The sequence below is a fragment of the Dendrobium catenatum genome, unplaced genomic scaffold, assembly GCF_001605985.2.
Source record: "Dendrobium catenatum unplaced genomic scaffold, ASM160598v2 fragScaff_scaffold_1220, whole genome shotgun sequence".
NCBI classification, from domain to species: Eukaryota; Viridiplantae; Streptophyta; class Magnoliopsida; order Asparagales; family Orchidaceae; genus Dendrobium; species Dendrobium catenatum.
Genome location: NW_021319682.1, coordinates 11,189,689 through 11,210,945, shown reverse-complemented (window position 1 = coordinate 11,210,945; position 21,257 = coordinate 11,189,689). Strand labels below are relative to the sequence as shown.

The 21,257-nt window shown below is 34.4% G+C and overlaps 1 protein-coding gene across 2 annotated transcripts; it reads left to right on the top strand.

Moving 5' to 3' along the window:
- The first annotated feature begins 6,910 nt into the window (after positions 1–6,910).
- LOC110115145 lies at positions 6,911–20,473 on the top strand. Of its 2 annotated transcripts, none has more exons than XR_003702245.1 (13): positions 6,911–7,353; positions 8,944–8,982; positions 9,831–9,949; positions 10,286–10,440; positions 10,538–10,563; positions 10,658–11,032; positions 11,580–11,648; positions 12,629–12,700; positions 15,728–16,071; positions 16,159–16,265; positions 17,666–17,826; positions 19,661–19,811; positions 19,967–20,094. XR_003702245.1 is itself a non-coding variant. In XM_020848280.2 (13 exons), the coding sequence occupies exons 1-13, from the start codon at positions 6,922–6,924 to the stop codon at positions 20,229–20,231; spliced, it is 2,361 nt and encodes a 786-aa protein (XP_020703939.2). In that variant the 5' UTR covers positions 6,911–6,921; the 3' UTR covers positions 20,232–20,473. The 2 variants fall into 2 exon arrangements, 1 of the variants encoding a protein (XP_020703939.2); XM_020848280.2 differs by having other exon boundaries at positions 19,615–19,811; positions 19,967–20,473.
- Positions 20,474–21,257: the final 784 nt, after the last annotated feature.

Genomic DNA, 21,257 nt, shown 5'->3' with positions numbered 1-21,257 from the left:
TGATTAGAGGAATATGAGAGATTATTACATGTGAAGTCCGAACGTGTCCAGAGGTCAATTAGAACATGTCACATCATGCAATGCACTTTATATTTGATGATGTGGTGCGTCTGCATTGATCTTCGGATGCGTTCGGACACAGCAAATAATAATTTTTAAAGGAATAGAGAGTTGTAGAGGTGAGCTTGTGGGTTTATAGCCTTTTTGCTACAATCCTCTGACTTATTAAATATTTAGTGAGTTGGAATCATTAATATATAAATAAAAAATAATTTTATGGGTTGAGATTATTGAGGGTGGAATTGTAATTATGGTGATGGAAAAGCTAAGGAAATGGGATAAAGGAGAAAAGAAAAGCTTGGTTGCAATGCCACTATTCAAGATATGGTGAGGACACGTGCCAGGCTGAGAATGATTGGTTGGAGATGAGGGAATGAAAGGCTGTGAGACAAGGAAAATAGATAGGGTGATTAATATTATGTGATAGCTGATGAGAGATAAAACTAAAGAGAACCATGCTCGCTTCGTGTTTCTGTGAACCTGCTGACATTAGAAGAGTGTAAGTAGGGGTGTCAATTTTTGACACGACCCGAACTCGATTCGAAAAAATTTTGATTAGAGTCAATCCGGACCCGAACGTGTCGGGTTCGAGTTCAACAAATCAACCCGTTTTAAAAATCGGTTCGGGTTCGGGCGAAATTGACACGAAAACTCTTATTTGACTCGAAAACCCGAGATTGACCATTTTTTACCCTATTTTGACCCGAAAATCGAAGATTGACCCGATTTTTTACCTGAAAACTAGCAATTTTAGGTCAACTTCGGGTCATTCATGTCGAGTCGGGTTGACCCGGACCCGAATCGGGTCGGGTTCGGGTCCGGAAACCTAACCCGATTTTAAAAATGGGTCGGGTTCGGGTTGACCCGAACAGTGCCGAGTCAATTCCAAGTTTGACCCGAACCCGACCCATTGACCCGAATTGACACCCCTAGGTGTAATTAAGCTCTCCTCAAAGGCTTAAAATTTGCAGGATAAATAAATAAAATAAAATAAAATTATTTTTATAGTAACCTTACAAAGAAGATTCCTAAAAATAATTATATTATATTCAATTTCAGCCTAACTTAATTAGATTTAGAATTGGAACAGATTAAATTCTAATAGAGCAGATTAGGCTGTTAATTAGTGATATCAGTTCAATAGGAGAGAAGCCTAACTAAGAAAATACTTTAAATTTCAAGTGATATTTAATATTTGAGTAACATTAAATGTTTTGACGGATATTCGAATATGCTAATGGCTTGGCTCAACCAAGCTCAATTGGCCTTGAGGTGAGAACGGTTGAAGGTGCCCTTATTAAGAACTTTTATTAGGTCCGGTGTAAGGACGTAGAGGAACGTCCGGTCGGAGGCAAAATCCCGCCAAAAAACTCGGTATTTGCTCGGTATTGCTAGCTATTATTTGATAATAACGAGGAATACCTCTCTGTGAAGACCAATACCGAGTTATACCGAGCTATACCGAGGAATACCGAGTTGTACCGAGTTTTTTCTAGGAAAAACTCGGTACAACTTTTGTATAACTCGGTATTGCTCGGTATAGCTCGGTATTGGGTCTTCACGTGATGGTATTCCTCGTTATTGTTTGGTATTGCTCGGTATTTGCTCAGTATTTCTCGTTTTTTGGCGCGATTTGGCCTCCGACCGGACATTCCTCTACGTCCGGTCGGAGGACGTAATAATTGTTCCCTTATTAAAAGCCTAGGTACGCTCGACAAGGATCAAGGATAACTCATCAAGGTCTACTAGTCACTTGACGGGCCTACTCACCACTTGTCACTCAATGGATCTACACATCACAAGGGATGTAAGTGAGCTGCGAGCCGGCCTGAGATTGAATTGTTGATGAGCTCACGAGTCGAGCTTATCAATCTATGAGTTTGAGCTTGAGCCTATACTTGAGCTCGTATATTAAACGAGCTCAAGTTCGAGCAGCCTGGCTCGACTCGAAAGCTCGGTGATAAGTTAAAATATATTTAAAAATTAATTTAAATTAGCATTATATAACATATTTTAACATTTTTAAATTAATTATATATTGAGTCAAGTTCGAGCTTTCCAATCGAGCTCGACCCTATAAATTTTTTAACGAGTCTAGCTTGAGCTTAGTAAAAGAGCTCGAGTCAAGCTCAAGCTCAATAAAAACTAAGCAAGCTTAGCTCGATTAGACATATACTCGGCTCGACTTATTTATACCCCTACACGTCACTTGCCAATGTGAGCCTTGAAAGTTATGGTTGAAGTAATTTTTGGATATCATCAACAGATTAATTTGAATCCAACACTAGGCTTGCTAAATCAAGAGCTTAAGCATTATTTTATCAAACATTGATAACCTAGATCAAGTCAAAACTAAGCAACCTTAACTTAATTATGCAAATACTCGACTCGACTCGTTCACACCCCTACACGTCGCTTTCCACTGTGCGCCTTGTAAGTCGTCAAAGTAAGATCCAAATATCATCGGCAGATTAATTTGAATCTAACACTTGGCTTGTTGAGATCAAGAGTAAACTTTATTTTATCTATCATTGATAACTTAGTTCGAGCAATACTTTACTTTAATTGGGTTTAAATGCAACTTTTCCAAATGAAATATGAATAGCATTAAGATCATTATAGTCTGATTAAAACTGTATAGCACAACAACAAGCCTTTATCCCATTAAGGGGTCGGCTACATGATTTGTTATGAATATGAAGTTTTCCCTTGGGAGCACTGCAACACTGGGATAAGAGGTGCTGCGATGCTAAGTTCTCGGGTTCAAGTAATGTTATTATATACAGTGTCGATGTAGTGACACCGCTATTTGGAGTGCTGTGATGCCAGGCCATTCTTTATAAATATCAATTTCCACTTAAATTTCATTTAAATTTCTCCCCCCTTAGGCTACTAGATTGAGAGAGAGAATATAACTTTTAAAGAGAGAAAACCCATTCCAAGCTGCTTTAGTCCATTTTCTGGCTTCTACTATCTGCCCAGTTCAAAAAATTCCCAGGATCAAGTTAGTTTACATTCTGCCCATCTTAGTTTTTAATAAAACGAGAATTGAGATTTTTTTGATAAAAATTATAATTTCTAACTTAAAAACATGAATAAATTTAGATCTGTTAAAATTTTACCCAGTAACTTTTGGTATATTATATGTAAGAATATTCTGAACATTTTCAAATTTCATTTGAAAATTTTTGTGAGATAGTTTAAAAAACCAGCTATCTTTAGTGATTTAAAAAATAATTCCTCAAAAAATAATATTGATGCATATCAAAAGCTTTAAAATAGTGTTCTAAACAAATTCCTGATAATTTGGTACAATTTGAAAAAATCTAAATTTCTACCCAATATTTTAAACATTTTGGCTTTTAGTATAGTATTTTGCACTATTTTGTATTGTGCCAATTTTCATTATTTCATCTCAATTGCAGTTATATATGTGTTTATTTGCCTCAAGTTTATGATTTTTTAGGAGTTCTTATATTAGGAGGAAATTATGTTGTGTTGAATGCATTTGTGACTTATAAGGACTTAAATAACAAGTATATGATGTGCTAAGCAATTGAGAGCTATAAGAGCTTATTTTATGATATGCTAGCACAGGAGAGAGGTATAAGGTCTTGAATCCTTATATCTATTTATGTTGGGAGACATAAAGGCATGAAGGAAATCTTTTAATTTCTATTTTATATAATAAGTGCTAGTTTATTTATATTTTGAGCAAAGTCTGTTTAAATTCTATTATATGGAAGCACTATTCTGTTCAGTAGAATAACTCATTTATAACTTCTCTTTTATTCAATTTTAAATAATCGTTGGGTCAAGTATTAAAAATTTAGATCAATGGGTGTGACTTATTGGGTTATGTTGGCTCATAGCTATTACATACTTTATTTAGGTTATGGCAAGGTTAAAAGCTTGTTAAGTAGCTAAGGTTGTAGGATCTGATAGCTTAAGTCTGTATTAGGTTTTTTTTTTCCTGATTTTGTACAACAATGACTATTTTTTGTTATGTTTTGCCTTTGTCAGTTGCTGTGTGCTATATTTAAGAGATTTTATTGTATATGCATATTGAAGACAAATGAAAGAAAATTTGTGGATATATATATTTTTCATTTATGGGAATTAAATAGTACCTATGGTGTCTGTTAATAATTAAAAAAATCTGAAAAGTCGCTTCAAATTAGACCATGGGCTTGATCTATCACCATCCAACACAATATGATTTTTTTTTAGTTGGAATAAACACGATATGATATATTCAATATGTGGGTAATATTATGTTTACTAAGGTTTCTCAGTTTTAATTTACTCGTCTACTGCTCATGATACACCATCCATTTTTTTGCATATGTCCACACTCACCACAACTTCTAAGTATGTTATATCCAAAATTGTCTGTGGGTATACGAGAACTATATTGATGTACTTGACAAGAGAAAAATCAAAGATAAAAAAGAAAAAAAAAGGAGAATTTATAATGAGAAGCTACCCTTGAGATTTTCTTAAAATAAGAACTGCAAAAAATGTGCATCCTTAGCTTCCCCTATCCCCTTATAAGTTTATATTAGGATTTAACATTACAAGAAAGACAATATATTAAAATATATAAATAAAAACAATGCATAGTAAGGCTTAATTGTTGCTTATTGTGAAATACATGTGTTTTGTAGCCATATTTAAATATCCATTAACTATTTGAATTTAAAAGTCCTTAATGAAGTGAGTCACTATCTTCTTTCTTCCAACTCTTTAAGTCGTCAACAAATTATAAAATCCGGATTTTCCATGTTTACTCAGGTTTCTCAATCTCGCTCTTCAAGTACTCAAGATACATCTCTAGCTTTGAGAATGTTAGATCCCAAACTATCTGTGGGTAGATCAGAACCATATTAATATGCTTGATGAGAGGAAAATCTAAGATAATAGGGAGAAAAGGAGAATCTATAATAAGAAGTTTTGAGAGTTCTGTTAAGTAAGGAGTGCATAAAATGTGTATCTTTAGCTTTCCCCCTTACCTTTTGTTTGTAAGTCTAGGTGAGAATTTATCATTACATGAAGGCTACTTATTAAAAAATATAAATAAAAACAATGCATAGTAAGGCTTAGGCTTCATTTGGGACGGTTTTCTTATTGCTTCTAAAAACAACTTTTTAGTACTAAAAAGCTGCTTTATGAAGCAGTAAGAAAGCCATCCCAAATGAAGCCTTAATTGTTGCTTGCTATGAAATAAGTGCGTCTTCTAGCCTAATTGTTAGATATCTATTGATTGACTACTTGAATTAAAAGTCTCTTAACAAAGTGAGCCATTGGCTTTTGATTGAAGTGGTTGACTTGATAGAGAAAATTCCAACGTGTTCGAATGAAGTTGATGATTTTACTTATTGAACTTTGATGTTGAGCTTATAATGCTTGAATAAATCTTGGAATGTGTTGGCGAGTTTGTCATGATCTTTACGGATCCACAACAATCTTGACGAGTATATTATAAACTTGGTGAGTTCATGTTAATCTTGGCGAGTTCAAGATGGCATTGGCAAATTCATCATCTTTATTGGTCCGCCTTGATTGAGTTATCTTGAATCAAGTTGATTTAGCTTGAACGAAGTACTTGAAATACTTGAATGTACCATGAGTTAAAACATATATACATTACAAATATAAGATATTTTCCTCATAAAATGATACATTTCAATATGTTTGTAAGCTAACCAATAAATATATTTAACTTATAAAATATAGTTATTAACTTACAAAATAAAAAACCCATAACTTTTAAATAACAATACGTCAGGAACTAATACAATTTTGAATGTTATTCTACAAACAATCATAAACAAAATGTAAATTTTGGCAAATTTCTCACATGTTATATTCCTTTTTTATCTCATACATAACATGTCTCACATAAAATATATTAAAAATATGTTAATTTTTAAGGTGTGCAAAACATTACTTGTTATATATAGTAGAGAGAAATAATGGTTGATGTTTGCTTTCAATATGATTCTTGATACTGGAAATCAATATTCATATCGACTATCATCATTGACAACAACGTCGATACATATCATCATTGATAAGACTATTGCCTATCATCGACAGCAAAGCCAAAGCTAGTCATTGATATTAACACTGTTGCTCATTGTCAACACAAGCACTTACGCTTGCTGGTGACACCAACGTGTAGGTCCACTTATGATTTCAACGCCAATGCTCCCACCATCGACGTCAACATCTACACACCAACATAAACATGAAAGTCGAAGCCCTTTATTGCCACCATCATAGTAACATATATTCTCTATTAAGGCCAAATCCTACTTTTTTTTCATCACTAACCTCTCCACTTATACAGAGAATGGTCGAGAAGATCTCCAACAATCTCTTGATGATATCTTTCTACACTTCGAATCATAATCCTATTTATAACATGAAATACATATTCAACCGTTCATATCTATTATATATTATATAAATGAATTATCCAATTACGAGGGAGAGCAATCTTCTTAATCTAAGACTCACACTAGTATAGTCATTTAAGTTAAAATAGAGGCATATTTTTCCCTTTGCTTACTTTTCATTAAAAAAACACATTTCTCTAATGAGTTGCTCTCAACTTAAGATGTATGTGCATAGGCTAAGACAATAAACTCTTGTTTGCTATGGAAAAAGTTTATAAAGAAGTTAAAAATATTATCATTTGAATATTAGGTTCATTTATTATTAAAAAAAAAAACATTTTTAAAAGGAGTTGATTCAATTATGAGAGTTTTGAAAGAATTTTATGAAATTTAAAATAAATAGTTTAGTCAACATTTTGTTTTGGATAAATTATATATATATATCGGCTTCTTCCCTTCAATGGACTCCACTACAGAATCAACCGATCCGATGAGCTTCGATGTGGACGAATGGGACGAGAACTTCATTAACGAAGTTTTTCAGGTCGAGCTCGGGTTATGCTCCAAAAATGCCGTCGTTAATCCTATCGCTCCTCCGCCTCCACCGAACCCTAGCTCCTCTTATCTGCTGGAGCAAGAGGCATTTGACCACTGGGAACTGCCCCCACCTTTTCGTTCGGAACGCGCGGGTTTGTCTTCTTCTGGGGTCCATGCGGGTGGCAGCGATATATGCTTCTCTCCGCCGCGGGAGTTATCGCAGAGGTTTAAAGAAGTGTCTGAAGATGCTCCGGTTGGGGATGGTTGCGTGATGGTTGAGAGTAGGATTTCTAGGAATGGCGGTTTCAGTCGCGCAGGTGGTGGCAGGAGAAATAAAGAGCTGGAGCGGTTGAAGGCGAGTTCTCTAGTGTTTGTGTTTTATATTTACGTTGATTTTTGTAGAACACCGTCCGTCCGGAATTTAGGGTACCTTCGCTGCTTCAGCAGGGAATGCGTGGTCTATATTGACGTGTAGTAGGTTTTAATAGTTCGTTAAAGCACTTTGAATATCTTGTTAGGCTCTGATTTGCAAGAGAATGCTGGGATGTTAGGCAGAGGGTTTTTATTCTTTAAGCAGTCTTCTCTCACCAGTGAGATTTAATCATCGATTGCAGCGATCAGGAGCTGGTTTAGGGGCTACATCTATAAGCGTTTATCAGGTAGTGTTGGGACTCTGTCTTTGATTGCATTGTTTTGGGCGTTTCAGCTTGGCATTCTGGGTGGCTTGGTGGCTCTAGTTTGCTTGTGATCTAAGATACTTTGGCGTTTGTTCCAGTTCGGAGACTTTTCTTTTAGGGCTAGGTTTTAGAATTTAATCTGCTTTTACTTGGAGAAATTGTTTTCTTTTGTCTTTACTATATTAATCTTCATCTATATAGATAGTTTTTTAAATTTCTACTATTATTGACCTTGGCCTATAATATTCATAAAACAAAAAAAATTTATAGTTTGTATTATTTGTTAGAGTTAGAGAATTCACGAATTTTGGATTTGAGGTAGCCAACAGAGCTTATAGTTGTGCATATTGTCTTCTGTAGAAATAGCGTTGATATGTGAATGCTCTCTTTACTGCATGGTTTATGATGTGCTATTTACTTTTCTTCTGCTTTTTGTTCATATCTTTTTCTTGAGGTGTAAAGGAGTTAAACATCTAGGTGTCGTTTGGGACAGCTTTTAAGTACAAAGATTTTAATTTTTTACTAAAAATCTATGTTGAGAAGCAATAAGAAAGTCGTCCCAAACGAAGCCTTGGTGTTGTTAGTGTCTTATTGGTGGATAGTTTTCAGTCCACTCTAAATTTATTTGGCTTTTTGCATGAGCAAACTGCAAATTGTATGGGATTCCGCCTTGGCATATGAATATTGGTGGATAGTTTTCAGCCTTGGCATATGAATATTCACATTCTAGCTCCACTTTTAGTGTGTGATATTACTAGGATTGGATTGGGTTGCTCCCACAATATCTGTGTGTGTTTTGGGGGTGGGGGGTGTATGGTTGTTGAGGGTATGGTTTGTAATAAGCTGTATTGCAAGCCTTTGTCATGGTCATTGGGGTATGGTGACACCTGAATCATAACGGGCATGATTTGCTGGTTTCGTCCTCAGCTTTGACTTTGATGGGGTTTCAAGTGGTTGCAATTAAGTATGATACACATGCTGATGATAGCCCTTCTCTGCTTTGTCCTTGTCTTGAAGAGACTTTTCTCTTTTTTTTTTTTTTGGTCTAATGTTCTTCATATATACCTCATTGTTCTTCATATCTAATAGCTTTTTTAAAATGATATTTGTCTTTTCCATTTGCTTTAATGCTTAATACTGTCTGGTAACATTTGTACACGGTACTAAGTATTAAGAAATTTGTAGAACTGTACCATCAGCCATAATATGAAGTGTTTTTATTCAGTGTGCTTATTAAATAGAACTTACTCTTCTTGTTTATATTGCAGAAGGAGCTGGAGCATCTCTCCAAGAAGTTCACTCACATGGTACTATTTTCTATGATAAGTGAAAGTAGTTATCTGTTTATTATTTACTTATGATATTTCAGGCTTTCAGCTGTTCCCTTGCACAGGAAATGTCATCATTCCTTGAATAAAAAAATTCTTTTGTGAAATATCTTTTTTTAAAGGGACCATTTGGTTGGATATATTTTGAGTATAAATAAAAGGTTTGTAGGGGTTTAGAAATTTTGGGTGTTTGGTGTATAGTAAACGAGTGAAAAGTAAAATTTTCAGGCATTTGGTCTACCATAGGCTTTATTTCTCATGCATTTCAAATTTAGACAAAGTTGGCATATTTTGTTTTTGCTTTTATCTCTCACTAGTGTTTCGCACACAAGCTCTCTCTTTTGTTTACGTTATTACCGCCTCTTGCTCCCAATTCATCTCTTGCCCATCCGTCGGCTTTGTCTTCCATTCGAGATGCTTTGCCTCACCATTCAAAAATGCATTTCCAAAACCGCACTACTTCTCCCACTGTCTCCCGTGCACATTTCTTTTATTACAAACCACTTGACGAATAGGATGTGGCCCAAAGAGGTTGACCTTTAAGGGTGTTGTTGGCAGTGTACACCGAAGTAACTTATGGGGGATAAATGGTGATGACATGGAGTGTTGGGGAGAAGGAGAATACAAAAACTAAAAAAAACAATTTTGTGTTCACTTTAGATACAAACAAACAGCTTGATGAAAATTAATACACTTTATTTTCTTAACATTGCATTCTTAAAATATATGTATTTTTAGTGCATGCAACCAAACAACTCCTAAGAAACATAATATTGCAAAACCATTATGGTCAGACACCAAACTTACGTTACTGTTTTACTTTTCAGGAACAAGATTGCATCACCCTTAAGAAAGATAGAGATCAGAAAAATGAGCAGCTGAAATGTGTTATTTCACAACTTGAAGCTAAAGATGCTGAGATCTGCACTCTGAAGAGGGAAAACTTGTGAGTGTAGTATGTTGCCATTTTTATCAATAATATTATGTCAAAACGTTTTGAAAATAAAAGAAAAAAAAAAACTTTGTTCCCCAAAGTGATAAATCCTGTATTGACTAAAGCTTTGGCCATTAAGATGTAATAATAATGTTGTACAAAGTAGATTCAAATGTGCATTCCTGCATGACATGTACACACTGAGGGGTACAACCAATGCGCGTATTCACTCATGGAACTCCCACATATCACACATGCAGATTTGCAGACACAATTGAATGTTTGGCCCTATTAACATCCTTCCAAGAATTTTTTATTGGCATTTTAAATTAGCTTGTGTGGTTGCAGGGGCGCTTGTGAACAAAATCAACCTCATGCTTCCATTTCTTTTGAAAACAAAATAGTACCCATCAAATCTGGAACATACAATTCTAAATTGAAAGTTCATCAAGCAAATGGATCAGCAGTCTCTGAACTGAAGCGGCGTATAATGATTGATGATCGTAAGATATTGTTTTTATACTGTAAACTCTGACTCATACCACAATTTTAAGTTTTCAGTTGTTGACTAAACTTAGTTTGTTCATTTGATGGGTTTAGAAGCAACTACCTCCTGTGAAGCTCAGGTGCTTTTGTCAATTCTCCTTAAATACCATTTCATCTATGGTCTTACTATAATGACCAGTCCATCTAAGCCATGATTTTTTCGCACTTGCACAGGAATGTTCCTTTATGGAGAAGAGCACTAAAACTAAGCATAGTAAGAGTACAGGAATCCAAACTGATGTTGGTCAAGATGCCATTGATATTGTCCAACAGAAGAGAACGTTAAATGATCAAGGAATTGTAAGCAACTTGCATGCAATCTGGGGCTTATATGACAAAAGATCAGGAAGCAACCTGGTGTTGAAGCTTCTTAGATCTTGTTCAGCGGAATTTTTTACACTTTTCAGGTGCATCAAATTGTCTTCAAAATGTAATCTCGATGGACTGGCAAATGAAAGCTTTTCAGAGATACCTTTGCATGACAGTATACATTCTATTCATTCAAGTGATTCTGCTAAAGCTTCTCGGTTTTATCAATTACTAATGAAGGTGCAAAAGCCTAATAAATTGTCTCTCATATGAACTGCACAACATCAACATAATTGATCTTTTACCTGGAATGCTTTGTTCAAGTACTTTGTGAGAATCTGCTCCTTTGATTATAAAAGTTTTAGAGAATTTTTCTAGTGGAGTCAAACCATCCAGTGATCAAAATCAGCATGCATGTCACCTGATAAAATTATATACTGGTTACATGACATTATAAGCTAATGGCATCTTTAGAAGAAATCACACCATTGAACACATAAGTCTGTTCAGTCGGAGTTGCCCTTTTTCATGCGTGAATTGTTAAACGAAAGTATTTGGGGCTTAATGACGTCAAGTCAGAATTTGATGACTGAATGCATTCCATGTTCTAGAGCACATCAAACACTTGTTAGGCAGAGAGCATATTGTTAATAATCATAGAATGCTTAATAATTGTGCATTTGGTTAGTGGGCATGACATCAAAACTGATGAGTGGGCATTTGCAGAATTAGGTAATTGGAGCTTATTTTCCATGATCATTAACGGGTTTCTAATTTGTTATTGCAGATGCGTCATGAGATTGTACCTTTGCAGGATTTTATTGATGCATTACTAGAGCTATGCAACCTTGATAACGTAAGTGATAGAATTCTTAATCCCTATTAAGATTCTTTGAATTAACTGCTGGGCAGATTTTTCTGAATCTTAGCATGTGATGCAAGCCACCTTTAACTTGTTTTCAAACTCAGAATGTCATCTCTTGTATACGCTGTGAGTTATAGATTGCTTATCCTAGAGCATAGCTATCTTCACGCTCTTTGATTTCCTTTATGAGGTTATCTTATTATTATTTTTCAGCGCCTTAGCATTTGTTCACAAATAATCGATATTCACGTTGAAACTTATTTAGTGGCATTCAGAGATGCTTAAACTGACCTTTTTTACCAAACTATTCTTGATATCACAGATGGATAGGAAACACAATTTATACTTCCTGCATAATGTATCTTTAGTTTTTTGAGAAATTTAATTGCATCAAATCTTGTTCTAAATAGGAAACATAATGTATACTTCCTGCAAAGCATCTTTAGTTTTATATACTTCCTGCATAGGAAACACAATTTATACTTATGATAATTAATGTTTTGAATTACAAGTAAACAACCTCTTTTGAATCGTGGGGTAGGGTCACATGCATCAACTCCTCTCCAAATTCTGCATTGGTTGATGTTCTATGCGGTGGGTACACCCTTCAAAATATTGTTTAATTTCAATGCTTTTTTTAATTCCAAGTGATTATTTGCACATTGCGTCGCCATTATTCTTCTCCTACAATATTTATTTTCTGCTGTTTTTGCATGTGTTTTCTGTTATCATTGTTATCATTGTTAACTTTTCTTAATGGGACATTGCCTGAAGAAAATGATTAATCTACATAAATGGTCTGATTCTTCTAACCATTCTTGACCTTTTCTAAGCTGACTAGATGTTTGTGGACAATAAATATGATTTTGAAAAGGTCCTTATCAGCTTTGTTCGGTTCCTGGCATGCTTAGCATTTATGAACCGGCTTTTGTTCACTGCCAATATTTTCAATTTTTCTTCTTTTGTTACAGGCTGTCGCCCATGTGTCTATGCGCATACTGCATGCTACCTTGCAACATTTAGTCTTTGATTCTGGTTTTCAGGTAAAGGTGTATGACGTCTGATGAATTTATTATTGTCACAATTTTAGTATGCAAATCTTGTTCTTTTCCTTTATTGACTTTTTTATATATTATCAGTTTTTGTTCATCTCTATTTCATTGAAATACCCTCAGGTTTGGATAATGACCTTGGTAGACTCATCATAATTATTAATGGTTTATCTGCTTCATGTATCATCTTATTTATCGAACTAAAGAACTTATTTTTCTATTTTTTTTTTTAATTGTTATTTTCTCTTTTCTTTTGATTCAATGCTATACATATTTATTTCTGCTAATTAGTTTCAAAGATAGTTTTCCCTACACCCAAATATCTATTAGGCCTTAATATTTACAACCATATATCGGAGAATGCTTTTGACTTGCTAACAACAACAATTAACTCAGTTGATCTTGGCCTAGCATGAATAAGGATTAAAGTGACCATGCTAAAAAGTGCCATCTATGTTAAATCAAGGAGACATTTTACATTGCTCGCCCATAACCTACTACATTATGCAATATTATCATGGCTATTTGAAGTTCGGGGCAAGAACACAAAGCCCTTTGAATCTTCCACTATGCATAATGTTATTCTCGTTGCCAGAAAGTATTGCTAAAAGTGGGTTGAAGCAATTCCTTTGAGATGAGCTAAGGTAGACAATGTGAAGTTCTTTTGAGACTACTTTGTCTACTAAGTTGTGGTGCCATGCTAAATCATATATGACAAGTGCTTCGAATTATTGTTTCTTCAAATGACAAAAGATGGATTGGCATTACTTTTCAATATGTCACTTAATGAATAATTATTTAATCGAGTCATTAAACAAGTTGATAAAACTATTAAAGAAATGAGTGACATAAAAAACTAACGAGAGTTTTGTAAAGCATATCACTCCACTTATGAAAAATACAACGAAGGCCACTCCATTAGTGTTCTTGTTTGGAGCAAAGGTGATATTCCCTCTCGAGGCTACCTTCACTATGTACACCAGTCATTGTGGTCACACACAAGAAGGGAATGCTCGTCTATGACTCAAGGAACTTGAAGCCTTAGATTAAGTTTGATTCTATGCCATACATCAAGGAATTCTTTTTAGATTGCTCTTTCTTACACCTCATCCCAACAAAGAACTCTATTTCAAAACCAACATCTTCTATACAAACTAAGCTTACACTAAATCAATCTTCTATAGCTGTTATTAAATTAATCTAGGAGAAAGGCATTTCAATCTATCAAGCTGAACTGTCAAATCAATCCTGCCATTAAACCTGCTAACAAAATCATTGAGCCTGCAAATAATGGTACGATAATTTTTACTAGACATTTCTTACACTTATTCTTATCATACAAAAATATTTATCATAGTAATCACTCAATCCTTATTAACCTTCATTCTATTTCTATTTCTAAAATTGTCTCCAGGGTTTTAAATAATGCGAATTGGACTAACAGTTCAAGGGATGAAATGAAAGCCCTTCAAAAGATCAAAACATGGGGATTGTTGACATTAGTGAAAAGAAACCAATGTGATGTAGATATGTTATGAGTTGAATCGAGAGCTGGAATACCAAGGCAAAAATAATCAGTTGAATGTTAGTTTAGTTCTTTTTTGCTAACATTTTTTTTCAAAAGTAATATGTTTCAAAATCAAAGACCTAATAAACCATACAACTTTTTTCATTTCAAATCATGATATAAATCATTTCTATCTTATAAATTTGCAAAATAATGCAAATCAAGCATGATTTAAACTAGTGCATATTTTCTAACAAACCTATCCTCCGATGCTTGTCTTCTGCTATAGATAAATTCTATTCATTCACCCATTTACATGATATATTTATGAGCTTTTTGGTGCATTCACATAATCCACCTGCAAGTTCTTTATTATATTTGCACAGCGCATTTATGTGATGCATTTACATGCTGTTGGTGCATGCGCTATATGCTTGCATATTCTTTATTATTTTGCACACTTTTCAATGTGTTTACATGATGCATCTGGATTTTTTCTTGGGTATTTTGTTTGATTTCAAAGTAGTATCATGTTGCATGTGCTTGTTTTGAAAATATCTAGATTTTGTTTGGTTTGCGTGAATATTGTCATTTAAAACACGTACTATTTCATTTTGAGGTTTTAAAGAATGCCTTTTGTCTGCTTTTATATGCATTTTGTGGATATGGGGGTATGCTGTTGGTTTGTTAGAATCTTTTAAGTACATTAAGATGCGACTTTTGTCTTAAATTTATATTTTGATGCTATGGAATCAAATTTTCTCATATAGATAGGAGACCCTTTATTTCACTTTACCATTCAAGCTTGCTTGATCTCATGTGTGTGAGGTTTGAGCATTCTAAAAGTGGCATGGAGGTTCTAACTCTTCCCATAGGCAAGTTGTTGTGTTTTCTGCAAGTTCCCTATCCGTCCATTTGGATGTTTAGTTCTTGTTCTATTTTAATAAATTTGTTCTTATTTTTTATCATTTGTTAATTTTCTTTAATTTTAGTTTCATTTCATTTGAATGTTTTGTTTATGTCCCAAAGTCCTCTTCATCCTGTTCTTTTAAGTTCTATGCAAGTTTGGTTCACTGAAAATATTGATAGCATCCTAACGGAAAGTGTGCATGAAAAAGCTTGCCAGATGGAGTACAAAATGGGAAAGGGAGACATGGTGAGCTAGCTAGGAGGTGCGCATCCAAGCGCGTGAGGTTTCTTATTTGATTTATTTAGTATAATGAGGTCTTATTGAGTGGGCGCTACTCGTGCGCTGCTACAGCACGACACTGCAGTAATTGGGGGATGGGGTGGTAGAGGGAACCCTCTTTTAAATAGTTTGCATTACGCTAGCCATTTGCAATCACATTGGTCTAATTTACTAAAATTCATTCACACAATTTTGCTTATGTGTCTAAGTTTTTACGCTACAATTTTTAGGACGCTGTTTTCATTCACATTTCTATTTATCAATCTCCTTGGACATTTTATTCAAATGCATATGCTTATGAACTTAAATATGATTTTCCCAGTGTACTCTGCGCAGGAGCAATGTCTTTGTGGGTAAATCTAATGATGAAAGCTTTACAGGCGAAGGAGCCATTGCACAGGAGAATCAGGTTATGAAATTTCATGATCTTCAAATGACTGATAATGCAAGTGAAGCTTCGCCTGTTTCTTCTATGGGGAATTTATGCATGGGTGACGATCAGGCTTCTAACACCGCTATGTTTTTGTCTTTTGGAAGTTTGCTTAAAATCTTCGAAATGATGGAGAAAATTGTTGTGAGGAATGTTGATGAGTATATTCGTCTTGAGGGGTTGTTGATCATGAGTTTAATCATGATGGAGTGCAAACCTAACATAGATAGGGAGAAGTAAGTTGCTTTGTTCGTTCCATTCAATCCACCACGTAGAGTTGTGTTCCTTTTGCATCATTGTTGATAATTTAATGATTTATACAGGTTTGGGTCAGTACATTTATTGCAAACTTTGTCAACTCTAATGAGCACGGAAGCTGGGGTGCATGTAAGGAAACAAGCAGTGCGTCTTATGTTTTTGCTGTTGAATAGTAGGTTCTACACCTTAGATAGCTTTTTGAAATTTTTAGCTTCCTAGCCTTGCCATATCAAAATTGGTTGTGTTTTTTTTATAATCAGTCTTCTAAGATTCGAGATTTTATGAAATATATATTTTAATCTTCATCTTCATGCTTGCCTTAAGTTTTCAAACATTTAATTTTGGCCAAAAGTAAACATATGCTGTTACCTAGGGGAGTGGCGGGGGAATCATGGATTAACTTTCTCTTGAACTCTAGCACAGACAGCCTATCTTAATGACAGAAACATACATACCAAGTAGCTGCCCTTCCTCTGTAATACCCAATACAAATTTGACTACTCGGATAGACTTGCATGGAAGTTTATGTTTGCTAGCTGCTTTTGTTTATTTAGTGCCTTAATATATTTTATAGCATAGTAATTGAATAATATCCTTGCTGAGTAGTCACATGGCCATTGCTTGCAATTATTAAAAAAAATAATTCATGAATATTTCTTGGAAAGTCCCACATAATTCACAGCATATGAACTTTTATCTTGGTAACATTGGCTTAAAGAAGCAAGAGTGACAAAAAGGAAAGTCCTGCGAGGCAATTCACAGAGAAGAAGAATCTGAAGAAATAGCATTGAAATTGGGAGAGAAAAGGCGACTATCCAAAACAGACCTTTTAAGAAAGAGTGGGTGATCTAATTAAGTGGAGTGTGATATGCAACAGCAGATGATTAACATAATTATATCATTGAGCAGCTCAAATGTCAGTGTGGATGGGCTTTGGTTTTGAGCTTTGTTTTACTGTACTTTTTTGTTTTAAATTGACATTATCATGTGTATGTTGTTGTCCATCAATTGAGTTAAGAGAATGGTGATTAAATCCCTGGTACAGGAAGGATAATGGTAAAGATTTTGATGTGCATAAGTTGGTGATACCGTACTCTTTTCTATCTTTACCGAAGTGTTTAGGTCATGAAGGTGGTGATGATTTAGTTACTTTTGTTGACCCTCTTCTTGTCAACATATTTTATAATCACACCAGCTTATTTAGAGTGAATAGTACCAAATATATAGCAAGAAGGTGGAAAGCCTAAAAAATTGATGTATTTATTTGAAGCTTTTGAATTCTTGAAAACAACCTTATCTGTATTATTTTTTTTTATCTTTCTTTCTTGCTTTGTGTTCATCTTTCTTCTCCATTTTCCCTGATGTTCAGTATTTCTCATTCCTCATGCACAAATTTAATGCAGCCAGCACCCACCTGACAGCAATTTCCAAATTTTTTACCAACTAAGATAGCTAGCACCCACCTATATTTTTACCTTTCTACATGATATATTGATACTTTGTTGTATGCTTATAGCCATTAATTCTTTGGCCTATGTTTTGCATCTGATCCTTTCTTTGCAAAAATGCAAGGCCCAAAGATGCTGGTGATGCTTTGTAGTGGACAAGCAGATTGTGCTGACCATGCAAAAGCTGATGATACCCATAAGTCTACTACAACATGGAAAGGAGCAATTAAATCTATGCTTGAAAATATCGCAGAGTGCTTAAACTTTAACAAAAGCTGTGCTGAGGTAAACTTTAAAATTATTCAGCATTTAAAAGCTTTTGCTAATTTACCTATGACACAAGTTCTTTGCTTGTAATTTTTCTTGAACAGGATTGTTTATTTCTAGAAATTGAAGTACTCAGCCTAGTTCCAATTGTTCTATTTTTAAGTTTTTTTTATTGGTCCCTCTTAGTCTCTACCCATTCTACCTTCACCCCCTACTCTCTTGGCTCAGTCATCTGAGAATATCATGCTCTCCCTCAAATAGAAAAAAAAACCATCATATTGTAATTCCTTTCTCTATTTTTTTTTACCATACAAATCCTTTTGGCCCTTCGTCTTTCCTTTTCACTTTTTTTTTTCTGACATAGATGGGCTCAATCAAGAGACTTTTTCACCTGCCCCCACATGCTTGCACTTGACATCAACTTTGCTAAATTTTGTTTAGTCTGAACAAGTTCAGCCAGTGGCTTTTTTTAAATTACATTGCACCACTTAAAAAGATAATGTCCTTTAAAATATTAACTAAAATCAAGGTAAAGGTATCTTCATAAACTAATGTGCTTCCGGAATGACACTTATTTTGAAGTCAATCACAGCATAAATTTTCCCCAACTTATTCATATATGTGGAGAGCTTTGTGGAAGTTCCAATTGGGGCAGCACTAAGTTCACTAGAATGTGACTTTAGCTTACAATGATACACAACATTCAACCTCTTATGGTTTCAACCATTTTATCGTACTTGGTAAATGGTAATTACTTAATTACTATAAAACCTAGTATTGAGCCCATTTTTTGCAATAGCAGTTCTCTGTTTCGCCTCTACAATTGAATCATTCAATTGACATAAAAAGGTTGCTATACCACCAAAGTCTTTCCAATCGTGATCCTTTTTATTTGAGGTCTTACTGTGGTGCCACCTGAAAATCTTTTTTTTTTTAAATGTTCTTATGAACAACAATATTGGTAGAGGTATCATTTTGGCATCATCGTTAATCAACATGCATCATTGACTTTAGCCCCACTGGTTTTGGGTTCAGCTCATGGTTGAATCATTATTCTTTTTTCATCATTTTTAAATTCTAATCAAATTTTCTTATATGTTGGATATTCTTTTTTTCACTACATTTTAAGACGCGTCTCTTTTTCATCGACATCAAAGCTTTTGATCTTTTCTAAAATTCCTTAATTATTAATTTTACGAACCAATATCTACATTTTAAAAATTTATTCCCCTTTTAAATTCTTGCCTGTCCAAGGTCTGCCATGGTTACATACTTACATTTTTTTTATGGTGTATGGTATTCAAATCTCGTCACTCCTTTTCATTATTGATATATATCATTGTGTTTATTGGGAGCATATTCAGACCAAGCAAGCCTGTTTATTCTTGCCATTGTTTGCCAGAGTTATAGTTCGAGGTTAAATATGCTTGCCCACTACAGTGTTCAGATCATGCTTCCAATCCTAAAGTGTTTGGCTTAAACATTATCTCTCCACTAGTATAAAACATGAGCTATTATTCTGCACGGACACCGGACGGGAGAACCGTCCGGTTAAGCGCCAGGTACCCAGCAGTACCGAGGGATACCTAGTGTGGTTATCGAGCTGGGTACCCAATAATGGAGTGATGTGGCACATTTTATTGATCTCCGGACGCCCTCTAGACTCCGCACAGAATAAAAAACTGCATAATTTTTTTTTTTGCCACACCTAAAAAACAACGATTCAATCTGTTGTTTATAAAAGTATGTGAGAATATTTTATTATTAGTTTTTTTAAATTTTTTGTTAAACATATGAAACTTATAGGAGCTCAAATTTCGGAGGCGAGTGATAATTTTGTTGGCATTTATAGCATCATCTGGGAAACCTGGCTTTGAAGTTCTTTTACGTTCAGTAACCCCTCAGCAAATCAATTTCCTGGAGCTGATCATACAATTATTAGCATACGAGATGGATGCTGAAATACCAAATAATTGTGCTACCCAGGACTTGTGTAAGGAAAGGTAAATGTCCATAAGAATGATATTGCTATATTTCCTTTATCTTATTGCATCGTTCATTCTCAGGTACTTTGATGATGAGAAAATTGCGTTCATTCCAGAAATAAAAAGATATGGCTATCTTTCCTTTATATTGATGCTTTGATATTACTTTGCAGGATATCTCTTATTAGAGAAGCTCTGATTCTACTAAATCGTTTAGCATCGCATCCTTCCTATGCTGAGAGCACGCTGCGAGTGTTAACTGGCAATAAGGCAACCGCAAGTTTGACCATTGAGGTTGCTAATAGGCTGTCGAGGAGAATCCAAGCTTACTTGAAGCATTATGGGGCTAAGAAAACACAGGTTTTGGTTGAGATCAATGATCTTGCACGGTTATTTCGGGTGAGAGTATTTACCTTCCTTGGAGTTCCCATTTCTTGATCTCTCTCTCTACATGGTTAGAAAATCTTTTTTCTTGGAAAATTTTGGTGATTTTGTTTTGTGTAATCATAGTTCGGCTATATTGTATATAATATTTTGCTTATATCTGAGGTTGCAAATTCTGTATATGATAAGCAAATTCTATTGATACTGTAGGTTTTGGTAGTTTTCAAACTTCTTTTTGACTTTTAAGGAAATCTGTCAAATTGTCTCTCTTTACATTGATAATGGCTTTATTATTATTTTAAGATTTGTCAAAGCATTTGCAACTTAATGCTCTTATGTAACAATTTAACAAATTAAGTCGGGTTTTGTTTGGTTTTTTGGTATTTTGTAAAAGACAGTTTTAAGAAATATTGATTCAGAAAATGGAGTTTTTTATCGGAGAAAAATATATAAAAAGTTTTCTCAAAACAACAGAAAAATAAAACAAATGCAGTTGTCGGGAACTTGATTAGATGAACTAAATAGTAAAAAAGAAATGAATTTATTGTTTTTAAATGGAATAAACATAAAAAACTTCTGATCAAACGAAGCTTTAGCAGAATTTTTTTGCCTTTGATGCGAATCCCGGATGGCGTTCGAAGATAAATCAGAATGCGCTATATCACTTGTTTGCTCGATGCTGGTGTTTGGTACCATTGTATGCTAGGTGACATCGTGCATTTTAATTAGTATCCGGACTGTCCAGTGTCGGCACTTTACTTGATACTGATCGGAAAGAGATTGATTCAACAAAGCATTTATGCATTACGAATCGATTCCTTATTAACTTGATATGTGTAATAGAGCTTCAATCAGCAAAATGAAAGTGATTGTTCTCCTGATTACTGATGCCACTCTTTTATTTGATTTGACTGATGTTAAAGTTAAAAGATTAATGATGCTAAATAATTTTCAAAGTTTTGCAAAGATCTTTAAATTGAATTACAACGTATCAATTTTATGCTGCGACGCATATTTTTGAAAATACAAATAAAATTAATGTGCGCTCTGGACAATCATACACACCTTTAAAAGCCATTA

Excerpts from the sequence above, each read along its gene's own strand:
- LOC110115145 (XM_020848280.2), top strand. The coding sequence starts at position 6,922 with ATGGACTCCACTACAGAATCAACCGATCCGATGAGCTTCGATGTGGAC. Across the intron at positions 11,033-11,579 it reads TTTATCAATTACTAATGAAG|ATGCGTCATGAGATTGTACC; the intron begins GTGCAAAAGCCT and ends TTGTTATTGCAG. Across the intron at positions 11,649-12,628 it reads AGCTATGCAACCTTGATAAC|GCTGTCGCCCATGTGTCTAT; the intron begins GTAAGTGATAGA and ends CTTTTGTTACAG.